General features: G+C 43.1%; 3 protein-coding genes across 12 annotated transcripts; 2 read left to right on the top strand and 1 right to left on the bottom strand.

The window, feature by feature from the left end:
- Positions 1-2,031: 2,031 nt before the first annotated feature.
- LOC110486384 (glucose-6-phosphatase catalytic subunit 1) lies at positions 2,032-5,314 on the top strand. Its single transcript, XM_021557929.3, has 5 exons — positions 2,032-2,507; positions 2,731-2,840; positions 3,705-3,810; positions 3,972-4,087; positions 4,321-5,314. Exons 1-5 carry the CDS (start codon positions 2,290-2,292, stop codon positions 4,827-4,829), a joined length of 1,059 nt encoding a protein of 352 aa, XP_021413604.3. The 5' UTR covers positions 2,032-2,289; the 3' UTR covers positions 4,830-5,314.
- A 2,083-nt stretch (positions 5,315-7,397) lies between these two features.
- Positions 7,398-19,730, top strand: LOC110486383 (histone acetyltransferase KAT7). Of its 10 annotated transcripts, none has more exons than XM_021557925.3 (14): positions 7,398-7,482; positions 11,157-11,304; positions 12,130-12,291; positions 13,681-13,920; positions 14,099-14,181; positions 14,336-14,422; positions 14,604-14,702; positions 14,987-15,076; positions 15,581-15,766; positions 15,908-15,997; positions 16,104-16,244; positions 16,333-16,426; positions 16,556-16,809; positions 17,397-19,730. In XM_021557925.3, exons 1-14 carry the CDS (start codon positions 7,468-7,470, stop codon positions 17,493-17,495), a joined length of 1,788 nt encoding a protein of 595 aa, XP_021413600.2. In that variant the 5' UTR covers positions 7,398-7,467; the 3' UTR covers positions 17,496-19,730. The 10 variants fall into 10 exon arrangements, with proteins under 10 accessions (XP_021413600.2, XP_021413599.2, XP_090052606.1 ...); XM_021557924.3 differs by having other exon boundaries at positions 14,987-15,097; XM_090196482.1 differs by lacking the exon at positions 7,398-7,482 and adding an exon at positions 7,829-7,951 and having other exon boundaries at positions 14,987-15,097.
- Positions 19,731-19,915: 185 nt separating this feature from the next.
- LOC149978916 (uncharacterized) lies at positions 19,916-21,471 on the bottom strand. The gene is made up of 5 exons (XM_090196499.1): positions 21,179-21,471; positions 20,908-21,004; positions 20,700-20,732; positions 20,537-20,590; positions 19,916-20,439 (listed from the first exon to the last, which is right to left on the bottom strand). The coding sequence occupies exons 1-5, from the start codon at positions 21,290-21,292 to the stop codon at positions 20,402-20,404; spliced, it is 336 nt and encodes a 111-aa protein (XP_090052625.1). The 5' UTR covers positions 21,293-21,471; the 3' UTR covers positions 19,916-20,401.
- Positions 21,472-21,745: the final 274 nt, after the last annotated feature.

The following is a 21,745-nucleotide window of genomic DNA, read 5'->3' as shown; positions in this document are numbered from 1 at the left end:
CATACAAAGCAGACAACCATTGGCTGAACATTCAATATTTGGACAACTGTGTGTTTTTCTCTAGTTTATCAGCACAGTCCACTGGGACAGATGGTACCTTGGGGTGCAGGGCAGTGATGTTGGTGATGTGGTCTATGGCAAGGGTATTATTGGTGATGGAGTGCCCGGTTTAACCTCTGTTTTAATTATGTTTATTAAGCCTGGTTATAGCACTCTGGTAATCAACATGGCGCAATTAAGACAATTGCCTTGTTAATCACAGACATATTTGTGTAGACATAAACAAGAGGCTCTTGGCTGAGTAAACATATTCACAGTTACATGTTTCATAGCAGAGATCAACCACAGTTGATGACCTCCTTGAGTTTCAATCTCACACCAGTAGCAGTCCCTTGGCTGGCTAGAAAATATCAATAGGTTTGTAATGGATTTACAAATGTTACATGAATAAATATCGCAAAAATATATCCTATTATACCATCAGGAAAGAGTTCAACAAAACACACTTAGATCATGCATCTCTCACCTGGTTTCCCCTCCCCTCCCCACCCCACCCCACACACACGTTCACTTGTCTCCCCCCTCCCTAAACGTGTTTCTCAAGGAAAAGCCATCCGCTCCATTAGGGCAGTTGGAGGGGTGGGGGACGGACATGAAATGGGAATTGTAGGATGTGTGTGTACGTGTGGTGGGCTGCACAGTGGGACCATGCTAGTGTTATTTTTAGCTCCCTGGGGAAGATTATGGTTTGTGGAGCAAACAACAGCAGCAGCAGCAGGCAAGGAACAGGCCTAATGTCTGTCAGCCGGCCACGGCCAGATAACATATCACCTTGGAAACTTGTGCTGGTTGGAGGGTGGTGACTGGGAACACTCAGCTAGAAGTAAACACAGACCCTCTCATCCTCCCCTCCTCTTCCCTCCATGCCTACCCTCACTAAACGAGGCTACACTCTTTTCCATCACTAGCTCGGCATGCCTGTCCAGTGTGGGTTTTTCCATATTGCCCTCTTTTTTTCCCCTCCTCCTTTGGCCTTCAGCAACACATGCAAAGTAGTATGTCCAGGAAAAGTCCTCTTTCTTAAAATGGTTAACCATACACTCTTAGAAAAAAAGGAGCTATCTAGAACCTAAAAGGGTTCTTCAGCTGTCCCCATAGGAGCACCCTTTTTGGTTCCAGGTAGAATTGTTTTGGTTCCAGGTAGAACTCTTTTGGGTTCCAAGTAGGACCCTTTCCACAGAGGGTTCTACATGGAACTCAAAAGTGTTCCACGTGGAACCAAAAAGGGTTCTCCTATGGGGACAGCCAAAGAACCCTTTTGGAACCCTTGGAGAGTACATGTAGTTTAAAGCAGTCATTGAATGAAATAAGAATGATGGATCAATGAGACATTGAGAGATATTGAACTCTTGAAAGGAGAAATCCGTCAGCGATTCATTGGCGCTTATATTGAACCCATACTCTTGTTATTGTTCAACTCCACTATCCCCATAAGAGGGCAATCAGGCAGCGGGGGAAAAAGAACACCTCACATTTACTTCATCTGGCATCTACTCACTCTGAGCTCTCAACAGGGCAGGGAGCGATAGCTGGAGGAGCAGCCCCTGCACATGCATGACACATGACGGTGGTGATGAGTATGTGTGCATGCATATGTCTTTCAGCGGAGGCTGGTGGGAGGAACAATAGCAGGACTGGCTCATTGTAATGGCTGGAATGGAATTAATGGAACGGAGTCAAGCATGTGGTTTCCACATGTTTGATGTGTTTGATACCGTTCCATTGATTCCATTCCAGCCATTACAATGAACCTGTCCTCCTATAGCTCCTCCCACCAGGGGGGGGGGGGGGGGGGGGGTGTCCAGCAATACAAGGCCACAGGTAGTAGTCCCCATGGTGATGCACTGGCCAGCTGGCTGCAGTGCAGTCGGTCATGATGTAATGTTTGTCCAGTTATTTTCCCTCCTCACTCTCTCCAGTTCAAAGATCAGGCGTGGTGGAGTGACCAGGTGTGTACATAGGGTATAAAAGGGTATGGCAGTGGTGACAGGTGGACACTGGACAGACAAGTAGCACACACTACAAGGGCTGCACAGAGACCTCACACCACTACCTCTTGACTTTATCAGACAATACACACAGAACTATGGTACTGCCAGCGGGCATCTCAGCAGACACCTCTGCTCTTCTGACATAAGATATCAGACAAGGCAGCAGCTATAGATCAGTTGTCGAAGACTGTACTTAACGTTAGTGTGACTGTCAGATACAGTGAACTAGAGAGCAGCCATGGACACCGTCCACGCCTATGGGGTTAGCACCACACGATACCTCCAGACTCACTACAGGGACACTCAGAGCTGGTTCCTGTTTGTTTCCATGGCAGCTGACCTGCGGAACACCTTCTTTGTCTTCTTCCCTGTGTGTTTCCACCTGCGGGAATCAGTGGGGGTCAAGCTGGTCTGGGTGGCTGTGGTGGGAGACTGGCTCAACCTTATCTTCAAATGGTAGGTGACTGCTAATACTAATACTAATCACAGTGCTCAGATGCTAAGATAAAGAATAACAATATAATATGTATATTTCCAGGATGAAAATACTGCAGGTTCCGAATGTTTTAACAATGCTATGAGAACGATCCAACAGATGATCCCTCCATTTCGTATGTTGCCAGACAGAGGAGGATTCAATATGTGATACATGATATATTACTCTCTCATGTCTACACAGGATCCTGTTTGGCGAGCGTCCCTATTGGTGGGTTCAAGAGACTCCTTACTATGCCAACTCATCAGCGCCACAAATTGAGCAGTTCCCTATGACCTGTGAGACTAGTCCAGGTGAGTGCCTGTTTGTCTGCTGCTGGTGGCAAAACCACTTTCCCTTCTGGAGAATCCGTGCAGTATTTTCAACTCAAATGAATTAAATTCCATTATTATTTTTTAAATTTTTTAAAAATCTTTATTTAACTAGGCAAGTCAGTTAAGAACAAATTCTTATTTACAGTGACGGCCAACCAAAAGGCAAAAGGACTTCTGGGGGGCTGGGATTAAAAATACAAATAAATTAAATAAAAATATAGGACAAAACACACATCACGACAAGAGAGACAACACAACACTACATACAGAGAGACCTAAAACAACAACATAGCATGGAAGCAACACATGACAACACAGCATGGTAGCAACACAACATGGCAGCAGCACAACATGGTAGCAGCACAAAACAGGGTACAAACATTATTGGGCACAGACAACAGCACAAAGAACAAGAATGTAGAGACAACAATACATCACGCAAAGCAGCCACAAAGCAGCTCTCAGTAAGAGTGTCCATGATTGAGTCTTTGAATGAAAAGATTGAGATAAAACTGTCCAGTTTTAGTTCTTGTTGCAGCTCGTTCCAGTTGCTAGCTGCAGCGAACTGAAAAGACGAGCTTTAGGGAACTTTAACAGAACGTGACTGACAGAACGGGTGTTGTATGTTGAGGATGAGGGCTACAGTAGATATCTCAGATATGGGGGAGTGAGGCCTAAGAGGGTTTTATAAATAAGCATCAACCAGTGGGTCTTGCGACAGGTATACAGAGATGACCAGTTTACAGAGGTGTATAGAGTGCAGTTTGATTCAGTTGGATTCCATTCAGTTCGCAATTTTTCTTTCAAGCAAAACTGTACTTGACAGCAGTTCTCCTCTCACAGGAAGTCCGTCGGGTCATGCCATGAGTGCTGCAGGGGTTTACTACGCTATGATCTCATCACTCCTCGCCATCCTCCTCAAGGAACATGGGGGTCACATCAAGAACTGGTAAGAGGACCAATTCTGTTGTTTATGTTGTTTATCAGAGTTTATCCGCTAGACACAATTATCTAGATTGAATGATCCAACTCTAGGTGACTGTGTGTCTTTCCCCGTGTGTGTGTGTGTGTGTGTGTGTGTGTGTGTTTGTGTGTGTGTGTGTGTGTCAGGTGTGTCCGCGGGACCCTGTGGGCTGTCTTCTGGTGTGTGCAGGTGTGTGTCTGCCTCTCCAGGGTTTTCATTGCTGCCCACTTCCCTCACCAGGTTGTCGCTGGGGTCGTCACAGGTCAGTGGAGAGCCCCAACTCTTATACCGAATTCTAAATCAAACCCTACACCCTACCCTGTTGTGTATGTGTGCCATTCAGAGGGTAAATGGGCAAGACAAAAGATTTAGGTGTCTTTGAACGAGGTATGGTAGTAGGTCCCTGGCGCCTTTGTTAGGTGTTTTCCCAATTGAGAACATGCAAGTGAAAGCTGGGAAAGAACTTCTCTTTGACAAGCCTGTCCGTTTTCTTAGGCATCCTAGTGGCGGAGATCTTTGACCGGATCCAGTGGATCTACAGGGCTAGCCTGAGGTGCTACGTCTACACCACCCTCTCCCTGCTCTCCTTCGCTGTGGGCTTTTACCTGGTCCTCAGGGGCTTGGGGGTGGACCTGCTCTGGACCCTGGACAAGGCCCAGCGCTGGTGCCAGCGGCCCCAATGGGTCCACATAGACACTACACCCTTCGCCAGCCTCCTGCGCAACACCGGCACTCTGTTAGGCCTGGGCTTGGGCTTGCACTCGCCCCTCTACGCCGAGGCCCGGAGAGTTGGCGGTGGCGCCACCTACAGGCTGGCATGTGTGGGCGCCACACTGCTGCTGCTCCACCTACTGGACTCATTCAGGCCACCAGCCCACACCAGGGCTCTGTTCTACCTGCTGTCCTTCTGTAAGAGTGCCACTGTGCCCCTGGCCACTGTGGGCATAGTGCCCTACTGCGTGGCCGGGGCAGCGGGACAGAACGGAAAGAAACACCAGTTTTGAACTAATTCAAACTTATTGTAATTCTGTGAAAAATGCCATGATGGGACAGACAGAGGCGGACTGTCATAGGAGAGGCAGGAAAGTTCACCCCAGTTGAAAGGGCTTGAAGGTCGGTCAATAGACACTTGTTGCTGCATGAGGTGGATGTTTTATATTAGATTTTTTATTTTATTTTTTGTCACATGCACAGATGTAGTTGCAGTGTACAGTGAAATTCTTAAGCTCCGAGCTCCAGCAGTGCAGGTGTGAATGAAACAATAAAAAAATATTATTATTATTATTATGTATACATGTTTACAACATGACAATGGTAAATATAAATGTTCATTGGGTGAGGGCAGGGTAATTGTCCGTTGGGGGGGATAAAATGTCCATTGAGAGATCAGCTGTCGTTTTTCAATGGAGAAGGGCTGGTGCAGTGCAGTGGTCATGGACAGGGCTTGCCCTGAGAAATTAGACAGCATAATAAATCCGTTATTAGCTCACTACTTGGTTTTCTTTTCATATGATATGAGAGAATATTATTTTAAAATTAAATATATATATTTTTTTTATTGTGTACAATCCACATGAATCATGCTCTATGAAACAGACACTTTTCCTGTAAATGCCCTGTGATTTATAATACCCAATGGCACATTTTATTTGACAATCAAATAGCATAATTAATAATCACTTACTGTAGATAGACCACAGTTCATTTATTTGTTATCGCTCTCAGCCAGAAAAGCCTGTGGAGGATTCCGTCTTTAGATTGTAAAATCAAGAAGCACTCCCAATCGGTTTCTTGTCTTCATGAAATATTGTTATAGGGAGAGAAGGATGGTGAGCATAGAATTACATCTATACTGAACAAAAATATAAACGCAACAAAGTGTTGGTCCCATGTTTCATGAGCTGAAACCAAAGATCCCAGAAATGTTCCATACGGACAAAAAGCAGATTTCGCTCAAATGTTACGCACAAATTGGTTTTACATCCCTGTTATTGAGCATTTCTCCTTTGCCAAGATAATACATTCACCTGACAACTGTGGCATATCAAGAAGCTGATTAAACAGCATGATCATTACACAGGGGGAGCATGCAATTGAATGACTGCAGGAATGTCCACCAGAGCTGTTGCCAGATAATTGAATGTTAATTTCTCTATCATAAACTGCCTCCAACGTTGTTTTAGAGAATTTGATAGTATGTCTAACCCGGCTTCACAACCGCAGACCACGTGTACTGCAGTCCGCCGCGAAACCGACTTCAGTGGGCAAATGCTCATCTTCGATGGCCACTGGCAAGCTGGAGAAGTGTGCTCTTCACGGATGAATCCCAGTTTCAACTGTACCAGGCAGATGGCATTGTGTGAGCGAGTTGTCAATTTTGTGAACAGAGTGCCCTATGGTGGTGGTGGGGTTATGGTATGGGCAGTCATAAGCTACGGACAATGAAAACAACTGCATTTTTATCAATGGCAATTTGAATGCACAGAGATACCGTGATGAGATCCTGAGGCCCATTGTCGTGCCATTCATCCGCCGCAACCACCTCATGTTTCAGCATAATAATGCACGGCCCCATGTCGCAAGGATCTGTACACAATTCCTGGAAGCTGATAATTTCCCAGTTCTTCCATGGCCTGCATACTCACCAGACATGTCACCCGTTGAGCATGTTTGGGATGCTCTGGATCGACGTGTAAGACAGCCTGTTCCAGTTCCCGCCAACATCCAGGAATTTCGTACAGCCATTGAAGAAGTGGCCACAATCAATAGCCTGACCAACTCTATGCGAAGGAGATGTGTCGGACTGCATGAGGCAAATGGTGGTCACACCAGATACTGACTGGTTTTCTGATACAAAACCATACTTTTTTTGTTAAAGGTATCAGTGACCAACAGATGCATATCTGTATTCCCAGTCATGTGAAAGCCATAAATTAGGGCCTAATGGATTTATTTAAATTGACTGATTTCCTTATATGAACTGTAACAGTAAAATCTTTGAAATTGTTGCATGTTGCATTTATATTTTTGTTCAGTATAGAACTGTATAGAACTCGGTGGGAGTGAGACTTAGTAGCAAAGACTGTGTGTGGGGGAGGGGAGGTCAGCTACACAAGACCTCCCCTGATATACACTCAATCAGCGCTCTATGATGAATGAATGGTCTATGTACATCCTCATCAAACTTCTCACTATTCATCTTGTGTACTGTACTGTATTTTACCTCAGAAAAAAAATACACAGTCTATTTTTATGTAAACTGTATGAGTCAGTGTATTTCACTGTACATTATCTGGGGTCCTTGGGATGTCCGTACCTCTAGACCCTAACCTTACATTTCAACTTGTAGTGGGTAGGGACTTCCCATGGATTCCGGATAGCAAGGGGCCTTTACACAAGGGACCATCATGTACACGTTACAACACTGCCATCTAGTGGCCAATTGAATAACAGTAGAACCGTTTCAAAACATTCCGAAACGTGTCGACTTGCTTGAACATACCACGGAAGTGTGAGACAAACGTTGAGCGGCATCTCCAGTCAACCAGTTTCATTAGTGAGCATTTTCATTTTAAAACGCTGTTTATTTTTTACAGCTAAGGGATAGCTAACGTCTTAAAACAGACACCGTTAAAGTGAAATATGCCTCGGAGAAAGGTAAGAACTTGGTTTATTTATATACGTAGTTGTAAAATACAGGTGACTGACTCATGCTAGCTATATCTAATGTCAATTTGTTTAGCTAACTTACTATCATGTCGAAATGTCACTATAACGTGACAGATAGGAGCTAATTGAGTCCTGGTTGGCCTTAAAGCATAGCACAATCAATTTTGTGTAACATTTAGAATAGCACAAATGCCATGGCAAGCTGATGCGATACTGGTCTAGTTAATGCTAACTAGCTATCCATGAGTGTGTTCATTCATGGCTATAGTGATGGGGCGCATTTGAACATCATTTCACAATCGCTTTAGCTATCTAACGTAGTTATCTATCTTACAGATGAACCACCAGCTAGCAGTGATATAACCAAAAGCTTGGTGGAACAGGCCCGCAGGGTGTACGGAAAGGTGTTATCTAGGTTCAAACCTCTCTGGCTGAAGCTAGTTGAATCCTGCTGGTGGTGAGGCAAATACTTGTCTTCCTCAAAACAACGATTTCATTGGATTGATTCAGGAATAACATAGTGTCAATTGGTTTAATTTTCTCCTGTCCCGCCTTTCCTCACTTGCAATTGGTTAAAGACACATAGTGCCCTCAAGATTGTTAAACCATTTTCATCTCGAAATCATTTTCGCTACGCTAGTTGTCAACGTAACAGTATGTTAATGTTGATATGCATGGTCCGTTGCATGTTCATGTTTGTTTTGGAACATTTATGGAGTGGATTTCAGTTCTGACTGTTAGTAAATGTTTTGACATGGTGCATTGTGGGAAAAGTACTACGGAAGTGTTGCTTGTACACATGCTCCTCCTCCACATTAATCAAGATGTAAACCATTGACGCTTGTAAACAATGTTTTCGGTGATTCTTGTATTTTATGCGCTTGTGCTGTTGGATTAGGACTTTTTTTCTGTGTAGAGTATTAGTTAGTATTCCAGTCCAGTTTGCTTCAAAACATACAATGCCTTCAGAAATTATTCACATACCCTTGACTTATTCCACATGACACCCTGAATTCAAAATAGATTAAATATGTTTTTTTTCTCACCCATCTACACACAATCTACACACAATACCCCATAAGTATAATGACAAAGTGAAAACATGTAGTTTAGAAATGTTAGCAAATTTATTGAAAATGAAATCAGAATTATTCACACCTGTGAGTCAATGCATGTTAGAATCAATTTTTTTCTGGGTAAATCTTTAAAAAAAAACGTTGCACACCTGGATTGTGCAATATTTTCACATGATTATTTTTTTTAATTCTTCAAGCTCTGTCAAGGTGGTTGTTGAGCATTCCATTTTCAAGTCTTGCCATAAACTTTCAAGCCGATTTAAGTCAAAACTGTAACTAGGCTACTCAGGAACATTCAATGTTGTCTTGATAAGCAATTATTGTGTATATTTTGCCTTGTGTTTTAGGTTATTGTCCTGCTGAAAGGTGAATTTGCCTCAGTGTCTAGGTTTTCCTCTAGGATTGTGCCTGTGCTTAGCTCTATTCCATTTATTTTATCCTAAAAAATTCCCTTGTCCTTGCTGATGACAAGCATACCCATAACATAATGCAGCCGCCACCATTCTTGAAAATATGAAGAGTGGTACTCAGTGATGTGTTGGGATTTGCCCCAAATATAACGCTTTCTATTCAGGACATAAAGTACATTTCTTTGCCACATGTTTTTGCAGTTGTAGGGGGCTCTCACACAATTGGTTTGGTGTGTTTTTTCTGACCTCTGGTGCGTTTACCCCCTTAGTTGGGCTCGTTTGGACTGGTGTGATTACTATCTGCACTCGAAAGCACACTAAACAACACACCATGATTTGCTCAAGAAGGGTGTACTCTGTCCGATTCTATTCATACCGTGGTGCGGTTCACTGCAGGTGAGAATGCAGTCCGGGCTAAACACAGGAAAATATCCTATCACATTTTTTTTTCTCACCTTTATTTAACCAGGTTGGCCAGTTGAGAACAAGTTCTCATTTACAACTGCGACCTGACCAAGATAAAGCAAAGCAGTGCGACACAAACAAATATACAGTCAATAACACAATAGAACAAAAAGTCTATATACAGTGTGTGCAAATGGCGTGAGGAGGTAAGGCAAGAAATAGGCCATAGTGGCTAAGTAATTACAATTTAGCAAATTAACACTAGAGTGATAGATGTGCAGATGATGATGTGCAAGTAGAAGTACTGGTGTGCAAAAAAGTAAATAAAAATAATATGGGGATGACGTAGGTAGATTGGATGGGCTGTGTACAGCTGCAGCGATCGGTTAGCTGATGTTTAAAGTTAGTGAGGGAGATATGAGTCTCCAACTTCAGCGATTTTATTTATTTATTTTTAATTGATATTAATTTGTTTTTGTTTTTTTGTGCAATTCGTTCCAGTCATTGGCAGCAGAGAACTGGAAGGAAAGGCGGTGTTGGCTTTGGGGTCACCTCACTGACCAAGGCTCCGATTGCTAAGTTTGGCTGGGCGGCCAGCTCTAGGAAGAGTATTGGTGGTTCTAAACTTCTTCCATTTAAGAATGATGGAGGCCACTGTGTTCTTGGGGACCTTCAATGCTGCAGGCATTTTTTGGTACCCTTCCCCAGATCTGTGCCTCGACACAATCCTGTCTCGGAGCTCTACGGACAATTCCTTCGACCTCATGGCTTGGTTTTTACTCTGTTATGCATTGTCGACTGTGGGACCTTGTATAGTCAGGTTTGTGCCATTCCAAATCATGTCCAATCAATTGAATTTACCACAGGTGGACTGCAATCAAGTTGTAGAAACATCTCAAGAATGATCAATGGAAACAGGATACACCTGAGCTCAATTTCGAGTCTCAAATCAAATCTTATTTGTCACATACACATGGTTAGCGAAATGCTTGTGCTTCTAGTTCCGACAATGCAGTAATAACCAACAAGTAATCTAGCTAACAATTCCAAAACTACTACCTTATAAGACACAAGTGTAAGGGGATAAAGAATATGTACATAAAGATATATGAATGAGTGATGGTACAGAGTGGCATAGGCAAGATACAGTAGATGGTATTGCGTGCAGTATATACATATGAGATGAGTATGTAAACAAAGTGGCATAGTTAAAGTGGCTAGTGATACATGTATTACATAAAGATGCAGTAGATGATATAGAGTACAGTATATACGTATACATATGAGATGAATAATGTAGGGTATGTAAACATTATATTAGGTAGCATTGTTTAAAGTGGCTAGAGTCTCATAGCAAAGGGTCTGAATACTTATGTAAAAAAAGGTTGCCTTGTCATTATGGGGTATTGTGTGTAGATTGAGGAGGGGGAAAAACGGTTTAATACATTTTAGAATAAGGCTGTAACGTAACAAAATGTGGAAAAAGTCTCTAGGGGTCTGAATACTTTCCGAATGCACTGTAGGCTACTGAATATAGCCTATTCACGTCCCAGTTAGATCGGCTATTGCGCTTTTTCCTCCCACATGTTGGAAGACAACGAAAGTAATAGGAAGATTGGGGCACACAAGTGATGCTTCGTGATAATCATAAATAGATTCAACGACAGCATTGTGTCCATACAAGCTAACAGGAACCAAACCAAATAATCGTCATGTTTATGTTACTGATGTGCATAACTGATGACCGATCTTCCCTTTTGTTCTATGAAAGAGGAATGCTGGGAGCAGCTCCGACGGCACTGAGGATTCAGACTTCTCTGCTGACCATGAGCACACAGACCGAATCGAGACCTATGGGAGAACACGGAGGAACACGCGCCTCACCCGGGCATCGCTGCGACTCAGCCAAAGTTCACAAGGTAAATATGCCTTTTCAAATCAAATATTTGGCACATGCACCGAATACAACAGGTGTAGGTAGACCTTACAGTGGCTTACTTACAAGCCCTTAACCAACAATACAGTTTTGATATGGAACTGTCATGAGATGGCCAATATATTTATATTGTTATGTTTCTGCATCAAGAACCTGCTGAATAACTATGAATCCTATATGAATCCCTTGGATTCCAGCCCTATGAGTTTTTAGTCTAGGTCATTGAACCAAATGTTATGACAATAATCTAAGTCAGAAGATTCAAAATGAAGATACTGAATGTAATGCTGGGGTTCTCTTTTGTCTGTCTGTAGCTATACCCATAGATGTGCTCATGGGTTATTATCGCTTGCTGTACAATAGCCATTGTATATCAGCATTCAAACTCATAAACTATGAATAGGTTTAGACAGCAGTCATCCCCCTTGATCCCTATTTGGTTTGGCAGTCATGGTTTGAGTAGAGGATGATATAGTTTCCACTCCCTTTTGTTATTGAAAAAAAACTGGATGCATTCTATGTGGTTTTTAAAAAGCTTGGCATGTCCCTTGGTCCTCAATTTGACAACTGAACTGATATTGTTATTAAGTTGTTATACACAACAAGTAGCCTACTGCTTGGGCCTATGTTTTGTTTGTTGCCTGTACTCTACTGGTCAGTTATGTTGTGGAAACGAATCCGTTTGTTAAGGAAGCGTACGTAAGTGTCTCTGCTTGACGAGACAAGAGTTGTAGCTCCTAGCCTGCTACATTACTGCTGAGGGCCAGAGACCCCTGTAGACATCTGTTTAAAAAAAATGTGTTTTTAGATTCCAGCCCTGTCCAGATCAGCCCAGCAGAGGTGGTGACCTTCTCTGCCCGGCGTGTGACCCGTAGCCGTAGTCTGCAGCAAGGGCCGCCGGTCACCCCCAAGAAATACCCTCTGCGCCAGAGTCGCTCTTCGGGGTCGGACACGGAGCAGCATGCGGAGGGTAGGAGGAGGAGGCAGCATGGTCACTTTCTCTCACAGTTCCCCCTGCTCCATTGTCCACATCCGAGAGCTGGCCACCCACTGCGTTATTTATGTTATATTTTCATTGTATTATTTTAAGTTTTCGAAGAGGCAGTGATGCTCAACCAGTGCTTTTCTAATCTTTAAGTTTGTTTTGGGCTTGTGTCCTCAAACATAGATGATTTGAGCTTGTGTTGTCCTCCACATGTTATTCCACTCATTTGTTATGTTTCTCAGACAGTTCTGTTGAAAATTGCAGCCTATGCTTGTAGCTACCATCCCTATTGATTCCTTTGGGTTTCCGTTGCTGGTGTGGTGGGGTCGTTGTATGCGATCATGTATTGGGTGTTTGGTGTCATGATGAGTCATCATCCCCTCCTGTCCTGTTTCATTCCACCCAAGGCATGTTTTTCCAAACCTGAAGGGGGTGTGCAAGAATTGTGAAAAATAAATGCATCACCAAAAGCATCACATTGACAAAAAATATGTAGCATAGTGTGTGTGTATAACAGCATCACAACAAAATGAAATCTTGTGTCTTGAAACTGTATAAACATGGTACTGTGAGAGGGTGGTGAGATAGTTGGAATGTCCTCATTCACAATTCTAGATACAAGCCAGGCACTTGAAATATGAACTAAGCCCCATCATGTGGGCTCCCAAGTGGCACAGCGGTCTAAGGCACTGCATCTCAGTGCTAGAGGTGTCACTACAGACCCTGGTTCGATTCCAGGCTGTATCACAACTGGCCGTGATTGGGAGTCCCATAGGGCAGCGCACAATTGGCCCAGCGTCGTCCGGGTTTGGCCGGTGTAGGCCGTCGTTGTAAATAAGAATATGTTCTTAACTGACTTGCCTAGTTGAATAAAGGTTACATTTTTTATTTTGTATTAATAAGAATTTGTTCTTAACTGACTTGCCTAGTTAAATAAAGGTTAAATAAAGGTCAAATAAAAAAGTGAGTAGTGTGGAGATTGTGTGGAGAATGTGTGCAGTGTGGAGATTATAACAGAACATGGCCAAGATGTTCAAATGTTCATAGATGACCAGCATGGTCAAATAATAATCACAGTGGATGAAGAGGGTGCAACAGGTCAGCACCTCAGGAGTGAAAACAGCAGGTCTGGGACAGGTAGCACGTCTGGTGAACAGGTCAGGATTCCATAGCCGCAGGCAGAACAGTTTGAAACTGGAGCAGCAGCACAGCCAGGTGGACTGGGGACAGCTAGGAGTCATCAGGCCAGGTAGTCCTGAGGCATGGTCCTAGGGCTCAGGTCCTCCTCCGAGAGAGAGAGAATTAGCGAGAGCATACTTTAAATTCACACAACAATTCCTTTACATGTGTTCTTCTCCCCGTTGGCTCTTCCAGACCTGAAGCGAGCAGCAGACCAGGACGAGTCTCCGCCCCGCACCCCAACAGGGAACGCCCTCTCATCGGAGTCGGACATTGACGTGTCCAGCCCTAACGCCTCTCATGACGAGAGCCTGGCCAAGGAGCTGTCACTCAAAGACTCTGGCAGTGACCTCTCCCACAGGCCCAAGCGCCGCCGCTTCCACGAGAGCTACAACTTCAACATGAAGTGCCCCACACCAGGCTGCAACTCCCTGGGTAAATGATCTCATTCTTAACTGTCAGCTCCACCGTCAATGAGGGCAGGGCATTTTATTTACATAGTTTATTTTTTGTGCAATGTGGACCTCAGAACGCTACACCTTCAAAACACACACTGTTAATTGTTATGTTCTGCATTTGTTTCACTTGACGTTCTGTTTTATTTGTTTTTCAGGCCATTTGACAGGGAAACATGAGAGACACTTCTCAATATCTGGCTGCCCTCTCTTCCACAACCTCTCTGTAGATGAATGCAAGGTAAATCTACAAGACCTTGGAAGTTGGCTTTAGTGTTGAGGTGTGGGATTCTTGGACCGTGTCTGAAATCTGTCTGCCTACTCCTTAATAAAACAACATACTGTAGGCATATCTTTAGTAGGGATGGCTTACCAAACGGGATTTCTCTTCACAGACGAGGGCCTCCTCTCGTGACAAACAGGTGGAGGAGCGGACGTTGTCCCACCGGCAGGATGAGAACAGACACGGTACCCGTCACCAGGTACTATGATCCTGGGCCTTTCATTTGGTCAACCATCTCATTTTATCACTACGCTACTGTTTTTGGTTTGGATTTGTCCCTCCTTGCAGTAAATGTTTCAAGAAAGGCAATAGGGCGCAAAATAGGATTTGGATTTAAAGGCAGTATCATGGCCGTTTCATAACATTGCATAATGGATTAGGCCCCAACGGAGAGACAGATGAGGTACAAGGAGAAGGTGACGGAAATGAGGAAGAAGAGGAACTCGGGTCTGCTAAAAGAGCAGAAAGACCAGTACATGGTGAGTGTGATGATCTGACCTCTAATCCAAACTCTAGGAAAGAAAAAACGATCCTTTTCCATTAGTGCCAGAAGAAAAAGCTGTAGCCTACACGTTGTAATACACTCTTATCCCATACGAAAGGTAAACAAATATAATACTTCCAATATTAAAAAGTGTCTCGCAAGCACAGTTTGACAACTGTTCGGACAACAGATATGTTGAAGGTAAATAATGTGTCCGGTTGAAGAGATGTGCTGATTGTTCTGAGGTTAAAGGCTTCTTCTCCCTCTCTGATGTCCCAGGATCACCGGCAGTCCCACGGCAACAACCGAGAGCCCCTCCTGGAGAACATCACAAGTGATTACGACCTGGAGCTCTTTCGAAAAGCCCAGGCACGTGCTTCGGAGGATCTTGTAAGAGAGAGAGAACTCATCGCCCTTCCTCCCATTTTCCTCTTTCTTTTCCTGAGCCTGTACTAGTGACTGTCTGGACTGGGCCCAGTCGACGCCCAGCTCTCACCGTTTATGGTGGGCAGTGCCAGACGGGGAGCATTCTGGGTAATCTGGCTACTCACACTGTCTGGTGTTGTCAGTTACAAGACCGGGTAGTTTATGGAGAAGGTCTTCTTCGCTTTCTTTGAGTTAGATTTACTCTAGCCGATATCTTTAAGAGGCTGCCCTTTCAGTCTTCCAAATCAAAGCTCTCTCTTATCCTTTCCACACACATTTCTAACCTTTTTTTTCTAAATGAAAGCGTAATCTCTGGTCGCTTCCACGGAGAGTAATGAGTTCTCCTCCCGTGGCGCTTTGCCTGCCCCTCTCCCTCGCTGCGTTGGTCAAACCTCTCTCTTCCTCCTCCCTTTTCTGTCCCCTCTCCCTGTCCTCCGCCTGGTGCAGGAGAAGCTGCAGGGCCAGGTGGCGGAGGGCAGCAACATGATCAAGACCATTGTGTTTGGCCGCTACGAGCTGGACACCTGGTACCACTCGCCCTACCCCGAGGAGTACGCCCGCCTGGGACGCCTCTACATGTGTGAGTTCTGCCTCAAGTACATGAAGAGTCTGACCATCCTGCGCCGGCACATGGTGAGAACGTTGATGCATGTCAATTAGTTTCTCCGGTGTTTTCTGATTGTTCTTTATGGATGGATTCAGACGTTTCAGAGTGGATCTCAGTTCTGAATAGGTTTTTATATGATGGTCGGTGTTGTTCCTCCCCCTGTACAGGCCAAGTGTGTCTGGAAACACCCACCAGGGGATGAGATCTATCGAAAGGGAAACATCTCCGTCTTTGAGGTGGACGGTAAAAAGAACAAGGTGAGAGATTGCTGTGGTCCCAGGAATGTAATGTTATCCTGCCTTGTGAATGTTATGACTACCCTGCTCTGACCATAGCCCTGCTAAATGACCCTATCGTCCACAGATCTACTGCCAAAACCTGTGCCTTCTGGCTAAGCTCTTCCTGGACCACAAGACCCTATACTACGACGTGGAGCCCTTCCTCTTCTACGTCATGACAGAGGCTGACAACACCGGCTGCCATCTTGTTGGCTACTTCTCAAAGGTAACCAGTTAGTCGTAGTTATAATGCTACGTTTAAATGTATAAACTGCTTTTCTCAAACTCAAAATGTCTATGCCCTCCCATTTTAGGAGAAGAACTCGTTCCTGAACTACAATGTCTCCTGTATCCTCACCATGCCACAGTACATGAGGCAGGGCTACGGAAAGATGCTGATTGACTTCAGTGAGTACAGCCACTACCTTGTGGTCTCTCTGTAACTCTACCTGACCTCTGTGTAACCCTGTGTGTGTTCCTGGTTTCTCCCTAACCCTGGTCTCTGTGTAACCCTGTGTGTGGTCTGCCCTCTCCCAGGTTACCTACTGTCTAAGGTGGAGGAGAAGGTGGGCTCTCCAGAGCGGCCCCTCTCAGACCTGGGCCTAATCAGCTACAGGTCCTACTGGAAGGAGGTGCTGCTGCGCTACCTCAACCAGTTCCAGGGGAAGGAGATCTCCATCAAGGAGATCAGCCAGGAGACAGCCGTTAACCCAGTGGACATCGTCAGCACCCTGCAGTCCCTCCAGATGCTCAAGTACTGGAAAGGGAAGCACCTGGTCTTGAAGAGACAGGTATGTCACCTACCATTTCTTCATATATTTATTCTTTAATCAGCCAAGAACAAGTTCTGATTTTAGTATGACGGCCAGGACATTTCTCCAACTAACTGTGGAATTAGTTGGGGTTTGGGTTATTCCATTAGACGTCAGTTCAGTCTCGATATTGTCTTGGACATCCACTTATCATTGAGCCTAGCAGTGCTAACGTGCTACTAACCTCACGGAGCCATCCTTCCAAATCTCATCACGATGACTTTACTATTGGAAGTCTGGAGAACTTTGGCATTGGATTTTGAGTAGAAGTGACGTTTCCCCTCAGGAGAGGCTTTTTTTTGTTGCTTTTTTAAATTGGCTTTGTTTCTCTTTCTACCGTGTCAGTCAGTTTGTCTATGCTGTGTTAGTTGGGTATGAATAAATCAAATAAGCTGAAACATGCTAAATATTTAATGGGTTTGAAAAGTGGCAACATGTCTAGTTTCCATCTATACCACTGTTGTCTGTCCTTTTTTTTGTCTTCCTGAGGAGAACTTCCATAGGTTTTGGAATGGAGCGTGACAAACCTTGGCTTCTGAGGCTAACATGCTAACTATCTCCTCCAGGACCTAATCGACGACTGGAAAGCCAAGGAGACCAAGCGTGGCAGCAGCAAGACTATTGAACCCACTGCCTTAAAGTGGACCCCACCTAAAGGAACATAGGACACTTCTTCCCCCTACACCATACCACGCCAACTCTCCAACACAATGACCTGGGTTCAAAGCTCACTATCAGAATAGTTTACTTCAAACAACGTTTTGATCAGTACACTGTGTTAGTGCAGAATTATTGATCATGATTATTGAGAGTCCTAACCAGGCTTATGTAGTAGATCATAATAGCAACAAGAATACTGATGGTGGGTTGCTTGAATCCAGACCCTAGCTTGCCTCACACAACTTCTCAGTAGAACCGTATTAACCTAGTGAGCCAGTCAGTTAGTACGTATGGGAATATAGCTGTCTTTCTGGGGAGGGGTTGAGGTAACACAACAATGTATCCATGTGTCTTGATTGTCTTTAATATTTTCTGTTTGGTTTGGGCTTTATTAGACTTTATTTTGTTATATATTTTTTAAACTTCTGTTTGGTTTTACCACTGTTTTAAGCTGTTTTGGCTAATGTCCTTTTTTAAGCTATTTTACATTTGGCTTCCTGAAAGATTGCCAATTCCCTTTCTTCCCCTTCTCTCCAGTGTGCACTCTTTCAAGTATTTAAAAGCATCGGACTGGTGAAAACGTTGGCTGGAGGAAGTTCCTTACCCCAATCCATTCCTTTTAAATCCACGAGGAAGAGTGCACAAGTAAACACTTTGGGGGAGGAGGAGAAGAACTGGAATTCTAGAGTCAGGCTCTGCCTGAGGCCGAAGTGCGAATTTGATGTCAAGTTCAAGTCATGCTGTCAATATATTTAAATGATGGAGAGAAGATTTTATAGTACAGGTTTGGCAAGACAAAGTATATTTGAAGAAAGTTTTTAAAATGTGCAGGACTGGTTTCCTAGCCGTACTGAGAACTAGATTTGAACATGTCATTGGAAGAGATTTTCTCTAACATGTTGCAGAGGAACAGACAAATGCATGTAGTACACAGCAAAAGAGACTATTTGTCTTGCGCTGTGGTCAACCCATTTTATGTCTGTTAATGTGTATAAGGATAAAATAATGGATGTTACTGACTGTTAGACTGATTGTGCATATACATGGGATGAAACCAGAAATGACCTCCATCTGCTGTGTGTATATAAAGATTTTGAGTTTCCACAGCGACGTATGGCCCTCATCTCAAGAATTTCTAGCCACAATAGGGCAACAAATATATAAAGTGCACATCTTTATAGTTGCAGAAGAAATGGCCTTTGCTGACCATATGTCAAAAGTGAACTCTTTATTAACACCGTAAAGGATTGACAAACTTCACTGTCATTCTGAAATAGCGTTAATCATTGTGTAGAGTTTTGAGTTTTTATTCCGTTGTGATTCTGGGTTCTTTCTTGTGTGTTTAAAAAAATAAGCTATTTGATCCGTGTATTTGTATGTCATAGGGGAGAAACAAAACAAGCTCAGAATCTGAGAGGAGGTATTTCTTCAAGGCTGCCAAATAGACTGTATATTTCACCACCATATTTCAATGGATCCAGGTTGAACTAGGAAACTAATACTCCAATAATATGGCGTTATGATTCTTTTCAGAATATAAGCACTCGTGTTGGATGTCCAATTTAAATTGCATGTTAAAATAGTTTTGGGCCAGTCCGGCTTCATTCATTCCTTCTGCTTTTGAATGTTAAGTAAAAGTCCTTGAAATATACCTGCCCATCAGATTGTTTACTTCCTTATTTTGACTCTCTAAAACTAGATTGTACACTGTCCACTATATTTTGGGGTATGATTTTGATTTAGTTGCAAAGTTTATGGTTCTTCAAAGAGTCTGTATAATGTCAGCATCTTTGGCATGAATAGATGCTAACTTGGCCTAACATCACACAGATATTATTGCAGGTCAACTTGCAGCTCATTTCACTGTATATTTTATTGGAACCAGAGAAAACACTGCTACAACAGGTCAACTGTTAATTTCCCCAAAACAATTCTCCTTTACCTCTGCCTTTCATATTTTGCCTCCCAACATGTTGCTGTGGGCTGTGTTGTCTTGCCGCTTCCTCCTGTGCCAGTCATGGCAGCTATAGAAAGCAACTCCAGAACAGCTCCATTTACCTGAAACCAGTGTGTGGTCATAATGTTCACCTTCATACAAGCATTTGTTCTTCAATAAGCTATCAAAGACCACTGTCGCTACACAGCAGTCAGCAGTACCTCTGTACAGCATTAATATGTAGATAAGTTGTGTGCACCTGCTTTTGTACTTGCTTCCTCTCCAATAAATCTAAACTCCAAAATGTCTTGATCCTGTGTGCAAGGTGTTCTTTCTGAACTTTCTTGGGCAGCATCCTCTGTTTCCCCAACACTGCAATGTGTTGCTGTCTCGGGTGCATGGATCAGTCTAGTGATTTCATCTCCGCTCCATGGCCTGCACCAATCTGGTAAATCTACACAGTTGAAAGCAAATGAACACTACAAAAAGTGTTGAACAAATTGTTTTTATTAAGGAAATGTGAACAGCATTGAGCCTTTGCCACATAGATTTGTAGGGGTTCACTGACAAATTATCAGCATTTGATATGAAGCACAGAAAAGCAAATAACTTTTCAATTTTAATGAATCTTGAAGTTCAGTGATGGGGCGTGTGAATTATCTTACATTAGACAAATATACCTGTTTGTATGCACAACAATCCATTAATATTATGCAACAACAACAAAAATACTTGACATGACAAGCGGCTTGTATTGCAAAGAAGAGTACAGAATGATACAGTTAAGGAAGGCATAAAATGTCAATTAGTTGTAGTTTAAACACAGGTCAAATAATTATTGACCCTTATTACACATTCCTTATGTTACATCAATTAAGCTTTGTTGCAGGTATTGGATTGCTTTGACCTAGATTAATAATTTGAGCAACATTGATTATTACAGTAACTTTGAATAATCAAGTTATATCTTCATCTCTAGTAATACTGGGGCTTGTTCCATTCCTCTTGTGACTCTGGAAAAAACAAATATGGAATAAATACATTAGATTGAAATTGTTCTGAAGAATGATAGCTAACATATTTATCATCTGGCAAGGTGCTTGACTCTACCTCCACTAGAGGACCTTCGACCCATGAGTCCAATATACATTTCTCCTTTATTTCCTGATGAAACACACACACAATATTTATTTTATTTGAGAAATACATAATATAGGCTATAGCCCAAAGCAGGCCAATTAATAATTTAATTAATAATGCTTTCAAAACCTACTTTTCTGCCCCAGTCGAATCGGTTGAGGGACTCCTAAATTGGGAAATGAAATGTGTTTAATTCATTCAAATTTCTATCATTTCTATACATTATAGCCTACAAGCTCATTTTACTATGACCCCCCCCCCCCCCCCCCCCCCCCCCCCCACACACACACACACACAAAAAAAAACCAGACCAAATTAAAATATCTGAAAGTTGAATTGACCTGAGCTTCGCCCAATTAGTCCATGAAACTTCCGCGAGTTGGACCTCTTGATGGGGTCAGCCACTCGGAAGGCAAAGCCACTTTCCAACGGATCCCTCTGTAACAATAATTGTAACAGTGAATAAGTAACATAAGCCTTCTATCAACCATTGCCATATAAGATGTCCTAAACGTGAAACCCAAAAAATAATAGCTTAAACGTAGCAGGACGCTACAACATTCGCTGCTAACCAACTAGCTATGCACTTCAGAAGAAGGACGTGCGTTTTACCTGCCAGTTTTCAATCGACCAAATATCTCCATCGTCGCTGGTTGGGGTTCCCAGGGCACAGTAAACCTGCGCAAAAACTGCAACAATCAAAACCACAAACTTTAAAACGTCCATGTCGGTAAATTTGAGGAAATAGATGATAGGCAGCAGGTGTTTCTTCTGTTTGAAACAAACAGATATCTATTAATAAGCAAAGCCAAAGTTGTAACAGTCTTTATAGTGTGGTCTCTCTCGTGTGCCTGTCAATCGGTAACGCTGTGGTCAGTTTATATTCCAATGTTTTTGCTCCGCCCCTCTCTCCATATAGCATCATATGTGCATTTTTATGAGAGTAAATATTGTTTTTGACATAGCTTTGTGCGCAACTGGTGAGCAAACTCACGAGTGTCTAAAGCCATCTGACCGTTTCTCATGATGCATGTGTTGTTTTTTTCCAACCCATTTATTTCACATGGTGTGTTCGAATTGTTTACCTCTGGATAAATGATCATCCAATGAGGGCAAAACACTCAGAGGTGAGTACTATTGAGTTAGCACAATAAGCAATGACTTATTGAATAAATATAT

Source organism: Oncorhynchus mykiss, chromosome 13, assembly GCF_057628025.1.
Source record: "Oncorhynchus mykiss isolate SJ-2025 chromosome 13, ASM5762802v1, whole genome shotgun sequence".
NCBI lineage: Eukaryota > Metazoa > Chordata > Actinopteri > Salmoniformes > Salmonidae > Oncorhynchus > Oncorhynchus mykiss.
This window is presented reverse-complemented; position numbering and strand designations above follow the sequence as displayed.

Bases quoted from the DNA above. Each gene is read 5' to 3' on its own strand.
- LOC110486384 (XM_021557929.3), top strand. From the start codon at position 2,290: ATGGACACCGTCCACGCCTATGGGGTTAGCACCACACGATACCTCCAG. The intron at 2,841-3,704 runs GTGAGTGCCTGT...CTCCTCTCACAG, and splicing joins GACCTGTGAGACTAGTCCAG to GAAGTCCGTCGGGTCATGCC. The intron at 4,088-4,320 runs GTCAGTGGAGAG...CCGTTTTCTTAG, and splicing joins TGTCGCTGGGGTCGTCACAG to GCATCCTAGTGGCGGAGATC.
- LOC149978916 (XM_090196499.1), bottom strand. From the start codon at position 21,292: ATGGACGTTTTAAAGTTTGTGGTTTTGATTGTTGCAGTTTTTGCGCAG. The intron at 21,005-21,178 runs GTAAAACGCACG...TTATTGTTACAG, and splicing joins GGTCGATTGAAAACTGGCAG to AGGGATCCGTTGGAAAGTGG. The intron at 20,440-20,536 runs GTAGAGTCAAGC...TGTTTTTTCCAG, and splicing joins TCGAAGGTCCTCTAGTGGAG to AGTCACAAGAGGAATGGAAC.
- LOC110486383 (XM_021557924.3), top strand. The intron at 11,305-12,129 runs GTAAATATGCCT...ATGTGTTTTTAG, and splicing joins ACTCAGCCAAAGTTCACAAG to ATTCCAGCCCTGTCCAGATC. The intron at 14,182-14,335 runs GTAAATCTACAA...TTCTCTTCACAG, and splicing joins TCTCTGTAGATGAATGCAAG to ACGAGGGCCTCCTCTCGTGA.